At 43.5% G+C, this 14,674-nt stretch overlaps 1 protein-coding gene and 1 long non-coding RNA gene across 3 annotated transcripts in view; both read right to left on the bottom strand.

The window, feature by feature from the left end:
• LOC100678665 (lysine-specific histone demethylase 1A) overlaps nt 1-14,674 on the bottom strand; it is a 235,744-nt gene that overhangs the window by 168,928 nt on the left and 52,142 nt on the right. Inside the window, exon 10 of one of the 2 annotated variants that reach the window (XM_016987349.3) lies at nt 1,992-2,038. The exons of the other annotated variant lie outside the window; for it this stretch is intronic. Coding sequence (XP_016842838.1) covers nt 1,992-2,038 — 47 coding nt within the window. The remainder of the gene's footprint in view (nt 1-1,991; nt 2,039-14,674) is intronic. 2 annotated transcript variants of the gene reach the window in all.
• On the bottom strand, nt 11,272-11,809 carry LOC116417895. The gene is made up of 2 exons (XR_004228106.1): nt 11,637-11,809; nt 11,272-11,527 (listed from the first exon to the last, which is right to left on the bottom strand). It is a non-coding gene; the product is annotated as an uncharacterized LOC116417895 (long non-coding RNA).

The following is a 14,674-nucleotide window of genomic DNA, read 5'->3' as shown; positions in this document are numbered from 1 at the left end:
ACACTCGGCGGCGGCTTACGCAAATATATCACCTGGGAGATGCTCGCGAGGAAAGCCGCTGCTGCGGCTCACGGACCGATATTTCGTTTTCAGGCTTTTTATAATTCAACTTCTTATCTCTCAGAGCGACGGCGGCGGCGACGCGACAATCGAGTTGCAGCCGCAGCAACAGCATAAGAAGCCAGCGAGGAGGAGGAGAAGAAGAAGACGACAACGCCGAGGTCGACTCGTCGATCGTCCCGCAGGGACAACGCGCGTATTTCCCAGCGGACGCACGGACGGCCACTACACGACGCGCTATAGTCGTGAATCGCGCTAACGGCACACGCGCTTTTTCTCCCCCTCGCGCTTATATACTCTTTCTTGCGTGTACTCGCTCTGCGCGCTCTGCAATTTTATGTCCGGGAATTTTTATAGTCCGAGTAGCCGCGGGAATTCGAGCAATGCTCTTAATTAGATTAGCCGCGCAGTAGCAATTCGCGGACGACTAATTAAGAATGAGCGCTTATTACGAGCGTGAATTACGCTACCGCGAAGAGCGGCGAGCCGTTTGTTGTTGCCGCGCTGCTCATAGCGGACCCATGACTTCACGATGACGAGTATTTGTCGGTCGCATCAAGCTTTTAGCTTACATGCATCGAAAATTATCTCACTCGCGTACGCAATCGCACGTGCTCATCGCCATCCGCGCTCGGCGTGGATTCTATTCTATTCCGCAGGTTTATCTCCCGCATTGTAACGAATTTCAACGAGCACTTTACCTCGAACTTATCACGTCGAAGATGCAGAAACATTCGGTACTGCGAAACGTACAGCATACCGCACTCGCGCTCTCTAGCTCGCTTCAGCAGATCAGATCGAAAATTTGTGCTGCTCCGGAGGCTTTTTACAGCTGCCTTGTGCCAGTGGGTCTAAAGTTAGCATAAAATCTGATTGCGTCCCAGCGCCGCAGCCGCCACTTCTCCGTCGCTTATCGCTCTCGCTCGAGAGCTAACGGCCCCGGCGAGTGTCCGCGCGCGCGCGCGCGCGCGCGCTGAATTTGATTTTGAATCGCGGCCTCGTCTCTCTCCCTCTCTCCCTCGAAGCTCATTCTCCTCTCTTTCCTCTTTCTCTTCTGTCCGCTTGCGGGGCTTTTTTCTGCAGCTCGCGAGCGCGTCTCCCGTGCAAACGTGACTGAAAGTATCGGAAACTGTAAACAGGTTTCTCGCCCCGAGATCATCTGATTGGTTGCAAGAATTTCGATTCGATTTATCGACGCCGGCCAGGCTCTTTTTCTCTCTTTTTCAGCCCAAGATCGTAATCTCGTTACCGAGTTAAATCATACCGGGCGGCGGCGGCGCAGAAATTCCTTACGCGGAATTCTTCTCGCGCGAGGATCCGAATTATTTCGTAATGAACGACGAGGTAAGCCGTGCGCTGCCGCCGCCGCCGCCGTCGAACCCCACTAGCTAATAATTCACCGGCTCATGCGCGCGTGCGCCGCTCGCTCGCAGACTAAAGCGACGTTTTTCTCTCTTCCTTTTATTCCGAGCGCGCGAGAGCTGAACCCTAATGGAGTTGAACTATAAGCCGGCGAACAAAATTCGGGAATAAGAGTGTGGAAATTCAATATGTTAATTGCGCCGTCAGCGCCGAGCATTATACCGCGGAGCTATCACGAACGCTGTAGATACATATCTAGGATTCAGCCCGTCGCTACTGTCTGATCTCGGAGACGCGTGAAACTTTGGCATGAATATATGTTTTTAAATACGTGCTTAGGAGGTTTAGAAATTTTAACCTCTCGGCGGATACTTTATGATGCTTTATATAGGAGAATGAATTTCAAAGGATAATATGGTGTGCACAAGCGGGATCCTCTGATTAAATAATCTTCCTTATACGTGTTCTCTACATGGTATCGCGCAGAACGAAATATATTTAGCGACAGTTCTGATTAAATATATTTTAAATGAGTTTTTTTTACATGAGGCAAAAATAATCAAACTTACACATCCGAAAACGATCTCGAGCGGACGGCTGTATTTCAATCGCTTACCTGAAACGAAAAAAAATCAAGAGTTAAGAGTGTGCAGATCAAATATACACCAGTTAGATGTAAGGTAACGTCTATGTGACAAATGCACCTATAGCTGTATGACGCAAAAAATTGCAACAAAAATGATGAACGATGCGATGAATATCGCCCGACTACGAAAAATGCAACCACAACTCATCGGGCGGTCCAGCTTGAAAAAGCGGAATTTGCAGCTACACACGAGCTCTCTCAGGCTACAACCGATCCGCCGAGCGAACTCTAGCTCCTTCTCTAATACCATCCTAATGGAAATAAACTGGAGGGCGCATAATATGGAAGATTAAGCTCCAGCCGGGAAGGTATCAGCGAGCGGTATCGGCTTAGCCTGCTCACTTGGCCGTAAGGGAGCAGCAGCCGCGTCAGATAGCAAGCTCGGCTAACGGGCCGTGCGCTCGATGAAATATTTACATTTAGATTCGTTTCTAGCGTCCGCGAAATCCGAGCCGTTATTGGCACGCGAGCTGCAGCCGGCAATCCCACGGGCTTACGCGACAGCCGCGTCCAAACCGATGCGACGTGACGACGCTGCGAGCAAATTTTTACTCGTTCAAGCGAGCGAGCTCAAGTAAATCTGCCGTGCGCGCGGAGTCGCAGCCTGAGAATTTCAGATTCAAAACCGACCTGGGAATCGTATCCTGATTTTTCATGACCTCCGAGGGATATTGCTGCCAATTCGTGTTCGATTTTGACATGGAATTGATTTTTAACGCACAACGTCAACCGCACAACTGTGCAGCATGTGTTCTTTTTTTATGCTTGAAGCATACCTTGACGAAATTTACATGCGTTCTTTGGAGCACACCAGCGGATCGTTCTCTGAGTCCTCAAAAAAAAACTCCGTGCAACTGATGGTAAAACAAAGAGTAGACACAGTGTGTTATTGGTTATTTACGTTCACGCATCATTTTTTGCGGTATTGTCTTTGCAACGTTACAAACGAAAACCTTTTTTAAATAAAAAATAATACATAGTAAAAAATCTCTATGGGGAGTTCATTTTTCCGTTATTCTTACCGGACAAAAACTGTAGCTTTTTACAACCTTTGCACGGATGAGTTATGCATTATGGGTTGCGAAAAAAAAGTTTAAACGCTCCGTTTATTATCATCACATCTATGAAATAAAATATCGTAAATTTACTATTTTTCGCAGAGAAATGATATCTTTTAACAGTTTTATAGAGAGTGTCTATAAAGTAAAAGGAAAATAACAGAGGTTTATTATTATTCGGTTTAGTTTATAACGCTTTTGCTAAAGCATTTATTTGTTTCGTCAGTTTTTTTGTTTTATACACAGGAATTTCTTTTCACTACGGGCATTAAAAATGAATCAACCGAAAATCAAACCGAAGCCGATATCAATGCAAATCCGATGAGATTTCACATTGAGTCCGGCATATCGGATACAATAACTACGTTGATTTAAAAAAACTGAAATATCTCGATTTCCAACTCGTATTCAACGCTTCTCGTATCAATTTATATCTCCGGTTTTCCAGCCACCTCGTCAACGAAACAAAAATCGACCTTTCAAGGCAACGACCGGTACAAATACATCGCACTACACATCTGCATTTTACAATATTCTGCTGAAATTGCACTTTCATTGGCAAACGCGGAGGAGCAGCTCATCGGACGAGTTGTCTCTCACGTAGCCATACTTATAACACCTTCCGCAAGCTCTCGAGGAGTCGGAGGGCGAAAAGAGCGCACAAAGGTTTGATGCTTTCGACGTACGTGTGAAAAATTACTCCCGTAGCTCTGAATGCGAAATTTTCCCCTCGCTACGAGATCGGAATAATCGATAAACACTCCTCGCAAGTTCGCGAAGAAAGCCCAGAGCGCATAAAAAAAGAGCAGCGGTATACCTACGCAAGCAGGAAGGCTCGTGTAGCGAGGAAGAGGAACGCTCCGGAGGTTGTAACCTAGCTCGCAATCGTGTGTCGTAAAAAAAGGTCACGGAGTAGGTAGCGTAAGCTAGCGAGAGGGAGAGTGAGAGGGAGCAGCGGAAGAATCAGCGCGCGTCGAAAAATCCGATCCCTCACTTTGGCGGCTCGTAAAACAGCGCGCGCGCGGGCACACTTTACGCCTGAACGCCCAGCGTGTGAGCTTCTGCCTGTGAGCGTGTGTGTGGATGATAAGGGACGCGCCGACGACTTAAGTGTAACGCTTTTTGTGTTTTGATTTTTGGAGCGTGTGGCTATACGCTGAGCTCTGACTCTGGGCGATCTTCGATTGATTCAATGTTTTTGCTCTACGTAACGTTTCATTTCAAGGTGAGGCTAAGTTTACGTTTCTGAAAAAAGTGCTTTTTTAAAAGTTTAATGACTTGGCAGATTTTTTCCAATCATACAAAAGTTGATGAAAAGATCCTCAAAGTTGAAATTTTCCTAGATATTATGGTATAAAAAAAAGGTGAAAAATCTCTAGCACGACTGCGCTCGAGCGGTCGCAGATGGTAGATGACGATCCAAGGGGAGATATGAGAATATCTATACATCCGAACGTGCGCGTCCAGTCTCACAACGCTGAAAAAATGAGCCACGAGAAGAAGCGGAAGCTGAGTTTACAAAGTATGTCGCCGCGGCTACCGGATCCCGAGCCCGACAAGGGCAGAGAGCGGCACGCCGACTCAACTTTATCTCTTCAAAAGTTCAAAAGCCGCAATTAGCCTCGTCCGCGGTATGCAAATTAACTTAGCGCGTGCGACTCTATTCGCGCGCTTTGTTGCTCTCTTCCTCTCTCCCCATCTCTTCATGGGAGCACCGCTCTCGTGCGGGCGCGAGATAAAGTGCGCTGCCGAAGAGAGAGAGAGAGAGAGAGAGAGAGAGAGAGAGAGAGAGAGAGAGAGAGAGAGAGAGAGAGAGAGAGAGAGAGAAAGAGGCAGTAAGCACCGGAGGGTTACTTTCATCGTCTCGATTTCTTAGTCGCGCTCCTTAAATCAGGATTTAGCCGCCGCCACGATTTACAAAGTGACGACAGTTAGCGCGAAATCCTCGGCGAGCCGGCGGGACAAAGTCAGTCGCAAATTGCGCGCGATTTTTCTTTTTTTTTTCAGTTTTATCTCCTCTGCGTTTCACGCGCACCGCGGCCAAATGAGAGGCGTAGTCGGCGCGCGAAATTGGAGCCTGGAAACTTTTTAAGCGAAATCTTCGAGCTTCCAAGTGGCCTCCAAGTGTGTACTTGAAACTCTGAACTTGGCTGCCCTCTATCTGTATGTGTATGTAGCTCTGGGATCCATCCTATCTGTGGCCACTTGACTCGAGTTTTTCTCTCGCGATTCAGTATACCCACAACAGCAGTCGGCCAACTTTTTATTCCCAGGCCGCAGATAGTATGAAGTAAAAAGGATGAAGCTGCGTCGCGACAGTTTCGGAACTTGCGAGAAGTGCGTCGGCCGCTATCCGTTTGATTGATATATTTTTCCTGCATCGGCACGCAAGGACGAATCCTGAGCAACTGGAACGAGCAGAAAAGGTAGAGACGAAAGCGAGGTCAAAAGAGGGGCTACGGCGGCGGGAGGGGGGAGGGAAGAGGGAGAAGGAATTTTTTAATTATCGCGCGGCGCAGCAGCGCACAGGTCTATGATAATGGCCGAAAAGATCATCGGATTCTCGCGCACGCGCGGGAACAGATCGCGGAGCTTTAATAAAGCAGGGAAAAAGGAAGGAGCAAGAGCAAGGCTTTTAAAGAGCCAAGAGCGCCCGCTGGCTGGTGTGTATGCACGCTTTCTCATCAAGGGTATGCACGCGCCTCGGGTAACGGATTTTTTTGGTGAATTATCATCCGTTAGTGAGCTTCGTTTTTTCAATCTTGTTTCGGTCGAGATAACGCTTGATAAAAAGATTGGATTTTTCAATCAAGATTGCACGTATCTCGGCTTATTAACGCGAGGCACGCGGGCTGCAACATTGTATGCGAAAGTTACGGTAATTTGTGGCTCTTGCCCGAAATTTCTCCTGGCTCGCTCGACTCTCTTTTTCATCGCAACGATTCACAATCGTCGCTGAACAGTAAGCATCAAATCCGTGCACGCGCTCCACTTATTCTGACGAAGAAGCGTGCAGTGGGACTTATACCAGTTGGCGGGCTTAAACAATAAACACGCGAGCGAGTTATTGATTGGCACGATAAACTTTCCCAACGCTGGGCAAACGTAACTGATCCAACGGTACCAGAGTTTGATAAAACAGAAAAAAAAACGGAGGCTGCAGTTTCGACCCGCTGCGAGCAACAAAAGCATCACTGTATAAACAAGCTCCCAGCGCTGTCGAGTCGAAAAGAATTGACAATTTTTTTTTGCGCGCGCTCACAAAGCGAAGCAACGGCAGCCGCCACTGCACTGCACACGAACGCCCCAAATAATTAAGATTCATATCTGGCATTCCCGGGTCGAAAAAAGACGAGCCTCTCGTAATACGCACCTCTGCAAGCACGCGCAACGATGCATTATTCGACTGGTACTCGCATGTGGCGCGGAGCAAATCGATTTTTCAAGAATCCTCCGGTGATTATTTGCTGTTCGGCGCAATATCGCCCGGAGTGTGTTACGCACACACACACACAACGCCAGCGCGTTGTCTTCATTCCCATGATAATAAGAGAACGCGTCCGGCGGCGCGTCGTAGAAATTAATTTTCTTATAAACGAGCTGCTTAATTGCGCCGGCGAGCGACGGACGCATCCCGGGATAATTTGATTTTAATCGCAATGCGAGAAACGCACTCGCGCCACCGGCTTCTCTTACTGCTGCTGCTGCTGCAGGTAACACTAGCAGCCAAATCGTCCGCGTTTCGGATGACCCGGAATGATCGTCGTTATGCATTGCCTATAGCGCGCCGCAAGGAGCCGGAGAAAAATGTGTCCAGCGCGCCGGTCGCGCGATAAAGCGAAAGAGGAAAACACGAATGAGAAAAGAGAGGCAGGCCGGCCAGCTTTCTCCATCAATTTCCGCAGGCGGCCGGCTAAAAATCTGATGCTCATTAAAAAGACGAAATAACGTGCCGGCCTATCTCGTCAGGGCGATCAGCACGCTCACCTGGGAGAGGAAAAGACGGCGCAAGCGAGGAGTTTCGGAGGTCCTACGCGCGCGCGCTCGCGTACCTTACGCACGGATCGTGATCGGGCCCAAAAGAGTGTAGTACGAAAGAGGAGAGGCCGACCTGCGTAGCGGGACGTATCTCGCTCTGTCCCGCGGGAAGAGGGAGGCTGGAATCCCAATTTATAAAATAAACGACAGGAGAGCGCTCGGTTTATGCTCTCGCGTGCGAGAGCCTCCCACACACAGGTGGTTATCTCGGTGACTTAATGCCGAGTAATGCGCTCTCCGGTTACATCCGCGGGCCCGATCTCTCTCTCTCTCTCTCTCTCTCTCTCTCTCTCTCTCTCTCTCTCTCTCTCTCTTCTCGACCGGCGCGAGAGCGGTGCTCTGCTATAAACTGCACTTCTCTATACAAGGAGTTTGTCTGAGATCTGAGGATGGGCCCCTTTCCGAAATCTCGTACGCTCGTTCGCGTTCGTACAGGCCCCATGGGCCTGATCGAAGCATACCTCGCGTGGAAAGGCATAGTTAGGAGGAGGCAGTGATTGTTTTGCCTTGACGGCGGTCGTTAAACTCTCGAGAGGAGTGCCGGAATAATTTTGTTATATATTTAACACCAATTTTGGCAAGCGAAATTATTTTTCAAGCGTATCGATGGACTGAAAAACAATCAGTAGATCCATAACACATAAATTAATTGAAATCAATGCATGGTAAACAATTTTCTAGGCTCCAGATACTAGTAACTAGACTCGTGTCGATATAGGTTTTATTATTTTATTCTGATAACCTTCGCATTTATTTCTTCCCACGTTATAAGCGGATATCTGTTTTTATTGCAGACTATAAAATTCTTATGGTTCTGTTAAGGCACTAGTAGGTGTAAACTGCTTAATTAATCGGAAACTGGTTTTGATTTATTTTATATTTTTCCTATTTTCTTAAAGCATTGCAAGCCGACACTTTTTATGGTAGCGCGTTTATAATTTATTTCAGATATTTATCATCGATGCAGTAAACATCACAAACAGCCCACGGCATTTTCTCATTTTTGTATAAGTAAAGAGCTGTTTTATGACTTTAGAAGGATTCTTTTCGTCAATTTAATTTTCATAATTTGCATCTTCATTTATCTATACGTTTATTTAGTAGTATGCACACCGCTCGAAAAGATAAACAACGAAACAGATGGTCAGAATAAAATGATTCTTTTATGTAATTACAATGTAATTTAATTTTTATAATAGATGCCTTTTGATATCTCAAGTTTCCGCGTGCTAGCAATAAATCATTCATCGCGTAAAACGTAGGAACGGTAGCGGTAAAACAAAAGTTGCTAGTCCAAAAACTCGACACCCGAACGCGTCAGACTGAAACTCACGATCACTTCCTATTACTTCCAAGCAAGGGAAACTGGAGAATTTAGCCACCTGGAATTGCGATAAAATTTTCAACGCACTCTTCCCCTTTAAATAAGTAAGCAGTTCGCTTTCGTCCGACGTAAGCCTTAGTTTTCTCGGCGATGGCACGCGTACTCGTTCACTTCCCTCTTCTCATAGGTCCACGTGCGCGTGTTTCAAGTCGTCCATACGCGTCGCGAAAAGAGCGCATCTGAGCAAGAAGAATAGAGCAACCGAATAAGGAGAAGACACAGCGATAGGTACCACGGAGAGAGCCGAGCAGAGGCTCGTGCACGTATCCGAGAGAACTCCACGTCGAGAGGAGCAGCGAGATAACAAGGGTCTTCGAAAGTCTGAGGCGAGAGCTTCTACAGATAAGGAAATAATGTAACAATATTTGTTAACTCTTGATATTTAGAGCAAGAATGTTTAAAATTGCATTAAAGTCTGTACTTATGTATTCACATTTTTTCTTTTCAAATATTCTGTGTTAGTGCTAATGAAGCAAGCATGTGTGTACCTTATTAAGGCTAATTTCACTGCTCATTATATGCACGAAATAATGACGAGTTCATAGCTTGTAATAAATAATGCACGAGTAAATCTTCTTATAACGAGCTGAACATTTGTATTTCAAGAAAAAATTAATTTTTCTTTCAAGTAGATATTGATACACTGATTTTTGTAATAAACCTCAAATATTTGTATAATAGCATATTCTGGAACACATCTCATCGATCAAACTCAATTTAAGAATTGAGAGAAATACAATTTTCAGGTCTCAAAAAAGAATCGCCATGCGTCATCTTGATATATATTCAGAAGAACACGCATTACAACTATCTGCTTGGCCCACTTGCAGCTGGAATGCCTCACGTACAAGAAAGAAAAAGCGCCAATATACGTATGTCCGTCTTGGCTCGCACGACGAATCTTGTACACGACAATGCAGGGCTGTTTCGGGGAAGATCAGGCCCCGTTTTTCTTGCGTTCTCTCGTCTTTCTTGACTTCCAAATCGAAGCGCTGCTTTTTTGGATGAGCACACGCTCACACGCTGAAGAAACTCTTTGAGCACTTTGACAATGCGCGTGCCGTTTTAACCGACGAGCGTATGCATTAGGCGGCGAATGACCCACTTAATTATCCGTCGGCAATAATTTATTCGCGCCACTGAAAAGAAGTGGCTGCTTTTTCGTATGAATGCAAGTGCCACCGCGAAAGTCTGTATACCAAGCTTATTGGATTGATAAAAACTGATATTTTTTTTTAAAAAATTTAAAAATTTAAAAAAATTTTTTTTTTTTTTTTTGTTAACAATAATTCTGAACATATCTAGATTTTATATTTTCGTAATATTAGCTCTTACAGAAATCCGAAAACCCAGGCCTCGAGGTGAACGGTAACGCCGTTCCGAGCATTTCACCCAGTGAGACGTTCAAATACCTCGGGGCAAAGGTCTCGGAAGACGTCTCTCCTTGGAAGGGGCTGCTCAAAGGCTTCGAATCTGACGCGTTCAAGGAAGTCATATCCCGCGTCCAGAGACTGCCGTTGAAGCCCATGCAAAAGGTGGATCTTCTACAGATATACATCTTTCCGAAGTACACCTATGGGCTGATAACACCGCCACCGGCGAGGGCAGTCTTGAAAAACGTCGACCGGATCATACGATCGAAATTCAAGGAAATCCTCCACCTGCCAGAATCGGTGAGTAGTAGTTTTCTCTACACACCGAGGAAGCAGGGTGGACTGGGGCTTCTTGAAGTGGAAAAGATGGTGCTGATAGCTGCTCTTCGGAACGGCTTGAAGGCCCGTCAATCCCACGATCCGGTCACACGCGCGGCCATGAATTCGAACGCAGCCGACGATCGGCTAAAATCTTACGCCAATGCTCTACGACTACACTGGCCATTAACAACTAGGGAGCTAGATACCTACAAGTATCAGCGTCGCCTGAGCTATGCCCAGAAATGGGCTGAGTAAAAATGGCAACGCCAGGGGGTCGAAGAGTTCGCACAAGATCCCGTCGGCAACTCATGGTTGCAGCACTATGATCTTCTGCCCGCGTCAAGGTACATCGATGTTATCAAGCTTCGAACGAACACGATGATGAAGATCATGGATGGACGCGTAGATAGTTCTTGCCGAAAGTGCCTAGGCAGTAGCGAGACCCTTGGCCATATACTTGGCAGATGCCGGTATACCAAGAATAAGCGAATAAGCCGGCACAATGAAATTAAAGATCTCCTCAAGGCTCGTCTAGCCAAAAACTAATAGGTAATGGACAAGCCGCAGATAACGGTCCGAGGCCGGAAGTTCAAACCTGATATTTTCGTGAAAACGAATGAGAGAAGGGTGCAAGTAATCAACCTAACTGTTCGCTACGCCTTTGGCCCACCGAAAGCCCAAAAGTGATCAGGGAATAAATGAACGGGTGACCCCAAAGTTGGGTTTAACCCTTAAAACGTTGGAGAAGCGGAAGAGAATACCGCCACCTTTAATCGAGTGCTGCGGCATCCGAATATAACCGATCATAGATGGTACGAGTCGTAAGACGAGGCATGCTTGAAGCCTTTGTTACGGCGAAGCCAGGAATCACCATGCAGAGGTGTGAACTGGGGCGGATACCTCCACGAAGTCTCCCTGGGCATCGCGCAAGCGATGGCTAAAGTCCGCATTCTCAGCTACAAAACAGAAAGGTCTTGAGACTCCGTTAAAACTAATTTTTCCGAGCCTAGTAGGCTCCCTTGGTAACGCTTTGATGACTGGAAAAGGACACTTTGGGAAAAGCGTAGATGGTAGAAAAAGTCGGATTTATGACTTGATACCTATTTATTATGACTCAGAGATTTTATTATTCGTTGACTTCTACAGATTTTATGTATTTGACTGTTAATTATTATCGACTTGAGACCAAGTCATCTTATTTTACTCGGTACCGGTTCAATCCATCAAACCGAAAAATCCGTCCCACGCAATAGCGTGATCTAGACGCAGTAGTGCTATCAGGCTACTGAAAAAGATTGATAGATCGGTTAGAAACGCGATTAAATCTTAGTTACGACTTCCTATGGACATCCCTTCGGCTTATATACACGCATCTGTGGTAAAGGTAGACTTACCGACAATGTCGCGCGCTCTACGGAGGACGCAATATATGAATTGAGAAGAAACGTGGATTTCTCTAGTAAAAACTACGCCTTGGCGCTCCTTAACGACGCGAAGGCGGCTTTCGATCATCTCTGGTGGCTAGTACTGATTCACGAGCTTTAACGAAGGGGCTGCCCATCCAAGGCTCTCGATCCCGGTTACTAGCTCCTATAAGTATCCTCAGGTAGCTACATTGGTTGTGAGTTGCCAGTACGCAATGCTTCGGCGGCGCCGTGTCCACCTAGCGGACAAATATGGAACTACGGTTTTGGTTAAGTGTGATATACGCGATTGCGTATATATCACAAGTGTACATTCACTTGGAATCCTATGGATAGTAAACGAATTCACAAAACATTGTACCGAGTACCACAATGGGTAAGTAGGGGCAATTCATATATTAGTTGGTAAATTTCAGAGTTTTATTACCAAGTATCACTTAAAAAAATTTCAAATTATTTACTTTATTTTGTAATTCACCCTCATGAATCTTTTCTTCGCGGTTTAAAAGTGCTGTGTTCCCCTTAAGAACGAATTTGAAACATAAGAGGTATTTCGAGTCTGAATCACTTTTGCTTCCCCCTAGAGGAAGCTTTGTAATATTAAAATTTAGAAGTTTCGCTATAACTTTGTAAAAACGCATTTGGATATGTTAAAAATTCGAATCATGCGTTTTTGGAAAATGTCCGTGCGGATGGATGTGTGTGCGTGCGCGCGCGCGCGTTTGAGTGTGTGTACGTATATCGTTATGATTCTGGAACCACGCGAACGATCGTAATAAAATTTGACATGCATATATTTTTTCTGATTCTGAATGCGGGAAGATTTTTTTTTATTATTCTGACTATTTTATGGCCATATTATAGCCATTTTTCGATTTTTGAAAAAATATTTTTGCTTTTTTTTGATGAAATAATTAATACAATATATTCAACAACAGTGTATCTAAAAGAGCATAAAATTGCCTACTTTTTTTCTGCAAAATTTTCCAGATTAACCGTTCCGTTCAATTTATATGATAAAAAAGGTGATTTAAAAAAAAATTTCATATTTCCGAAACTAAATTGTTAAACGTTTTAAAAAAGCTTATGACTGTAAAAAACAACAATATCTTGTTGCTGTAACAATTTTAAACCATTTTGATGACTAGTTTTCGAGCTACAAATCAAAAAATAAAAAAAAAATGGGTTTTCTGTCGTACGATTACGGGAGTAAAAATGTTTTAATTAAGTTGAAATTTTTGAAAAAATATCGATCTTTTGATCACCTCGGCTAGGTTCTTTTTGCAGCTTATAAAACCCTTTAGTTTAAAAGATATTAGGATTCAAATTCTTTGTCTCTCACTCTATATACTCTGTACAACTGAAAATTACTATTTTTGTTAAACCTTATAACTCGCTTACTAAAGTTCAGAATGTTATAAGAAAATTCACGATTTTATGAGGTTAGGAGAGCCCTATGATATTTAAAGTATTAAGGTTTAAATTTTTTCATGAAAATTATATGATCTGATATTGTGACGGGTGCTTCTTCGGTAAAATAATTAAGATTGAAAGTATTTTGAAAATCATCAATATACTGTATATTTGAACAATAAATAATTTATCTACTGGAATGATAAATTTTGTTGGAGGAAGCTACGTGCCAAAGAATTGGTAGCGGTTTATTTTTTTAAATTTTGTGCACGGAAAACATGGTTGGTAAAGGTGCCCAAGTGGAACTTGTCAACTTGAAACTCAGAAATACTTGTAACAACCAACTGCTTTGTAGATCTGACTGCACCGACTTTGTTATAGTAAGTAAACTAACAATGTTAGTCGATTTTTATCGGTGGCACAAATTTTATAAATTAATTGGTAGCATCAACAACGAATATTGGTTGCCCGAGCAACGTATAGCTTGGTAACAATGTGAAAGAGATTTATTATTATCAAAACTAATTGATTTGTTAAAGTTGCCCTTGAATTTAGACAAATGGACGTTTATAATAGTTTACTAAAATTCTTTAGTCTATGCAAGTTGCAGCTTATACATCCAAAAATGTTCTTATATACCAACTGCAATGCTAGCGCAGTCTCCAATTTTGAATATAAAGGACGCAGGTTCGATTCCTGGCGAAGTAAGTTTTCTGCATTAAATATATTTTAAATTGTTAGTTTGCAAGCGTGCGAATAAAATTGTAAAAAATTAAAAAAATATTAAGAGACGCAATCTGCTTGTTTAAGTGCACTTGATGAATAAATTGAATAATGTAACAATAATTAAACAAATAAACAGGTGAACAAAAAACAATATGCTTCCTCCTAGAGGAAGCTTTGTAATAGTAACATTTTGTGTTTCGTCAAAACTTCTAGGAAATACTTTTTGGTGTGTTAGAAGTTCAAATTAAGTATTTTTAGAAAATGTTCGTATGAATGTGTGCGTGTGTATATACCGTAATATTTCTGGAACTACTCCGTCAATATCAATAAAATTTGACATGCATATAAATTTTTGGATTCTGAATTCGGGAGAAACAGTTATTTTTTATTTTCTCAACTATTTTTTTTATGGTCATTTTTTGATTTTTGAAAAACACTATTTTGCTTTTTTCCAATCATCCCATTGTTACAAACGATTCAGCTATAATGCATTTGAAAGAGAATAAAATTACATACTTTTCCTCGTTTGGTCCTCGGGATCGACCGCTTTGTTCGGAAAATAAAATGCAAAAGGTGATTTTTTTCTAAAAATTCATATCTCTGAAACTAAACATCATAACCTCGCGAAAAATTATGTTGATTAGTCACGTGTCAAACTATATCCCATTAACATTTTAAGTGATTTGACTACTTATTTTTTCAGTAATAAATCGAAAACTAAGGAAAATGAGTTTTTTGTGCCTCGTTTACAAACGTAAAATGGTTTTATTGCACTTGAGATTTAGGAAAAAAGTAGATATTTTATGTGTTTTGGCTAAGTTCATTGCGGAGCTTTCAAACCCCTATGGTTCTTAAGATATCAAGGTTTC

Source organism: Nasonia vitripennis, assembly GCF_009193385.2.
Source record: "Nasonia vitripennis strain AsymCx chromosome 5 unlocalized genomic scaffold, Nvit_psr_1.1 chr5_random0004, whole genome shotgun sequence".
Classification (NCBI taxonomy): domain Eukaryota; kingdom Metazoa; phylum Arthropoda; class Insecta; order Hymenoptera; family Pteromalidae; genus Nasonia; species Nasonia vitripennis.
The sequence above is the reverse complement of the archived record's forward strand: the minus strand, read 5'-3'. Positions and strand labels throughout refer to the sequence as shown.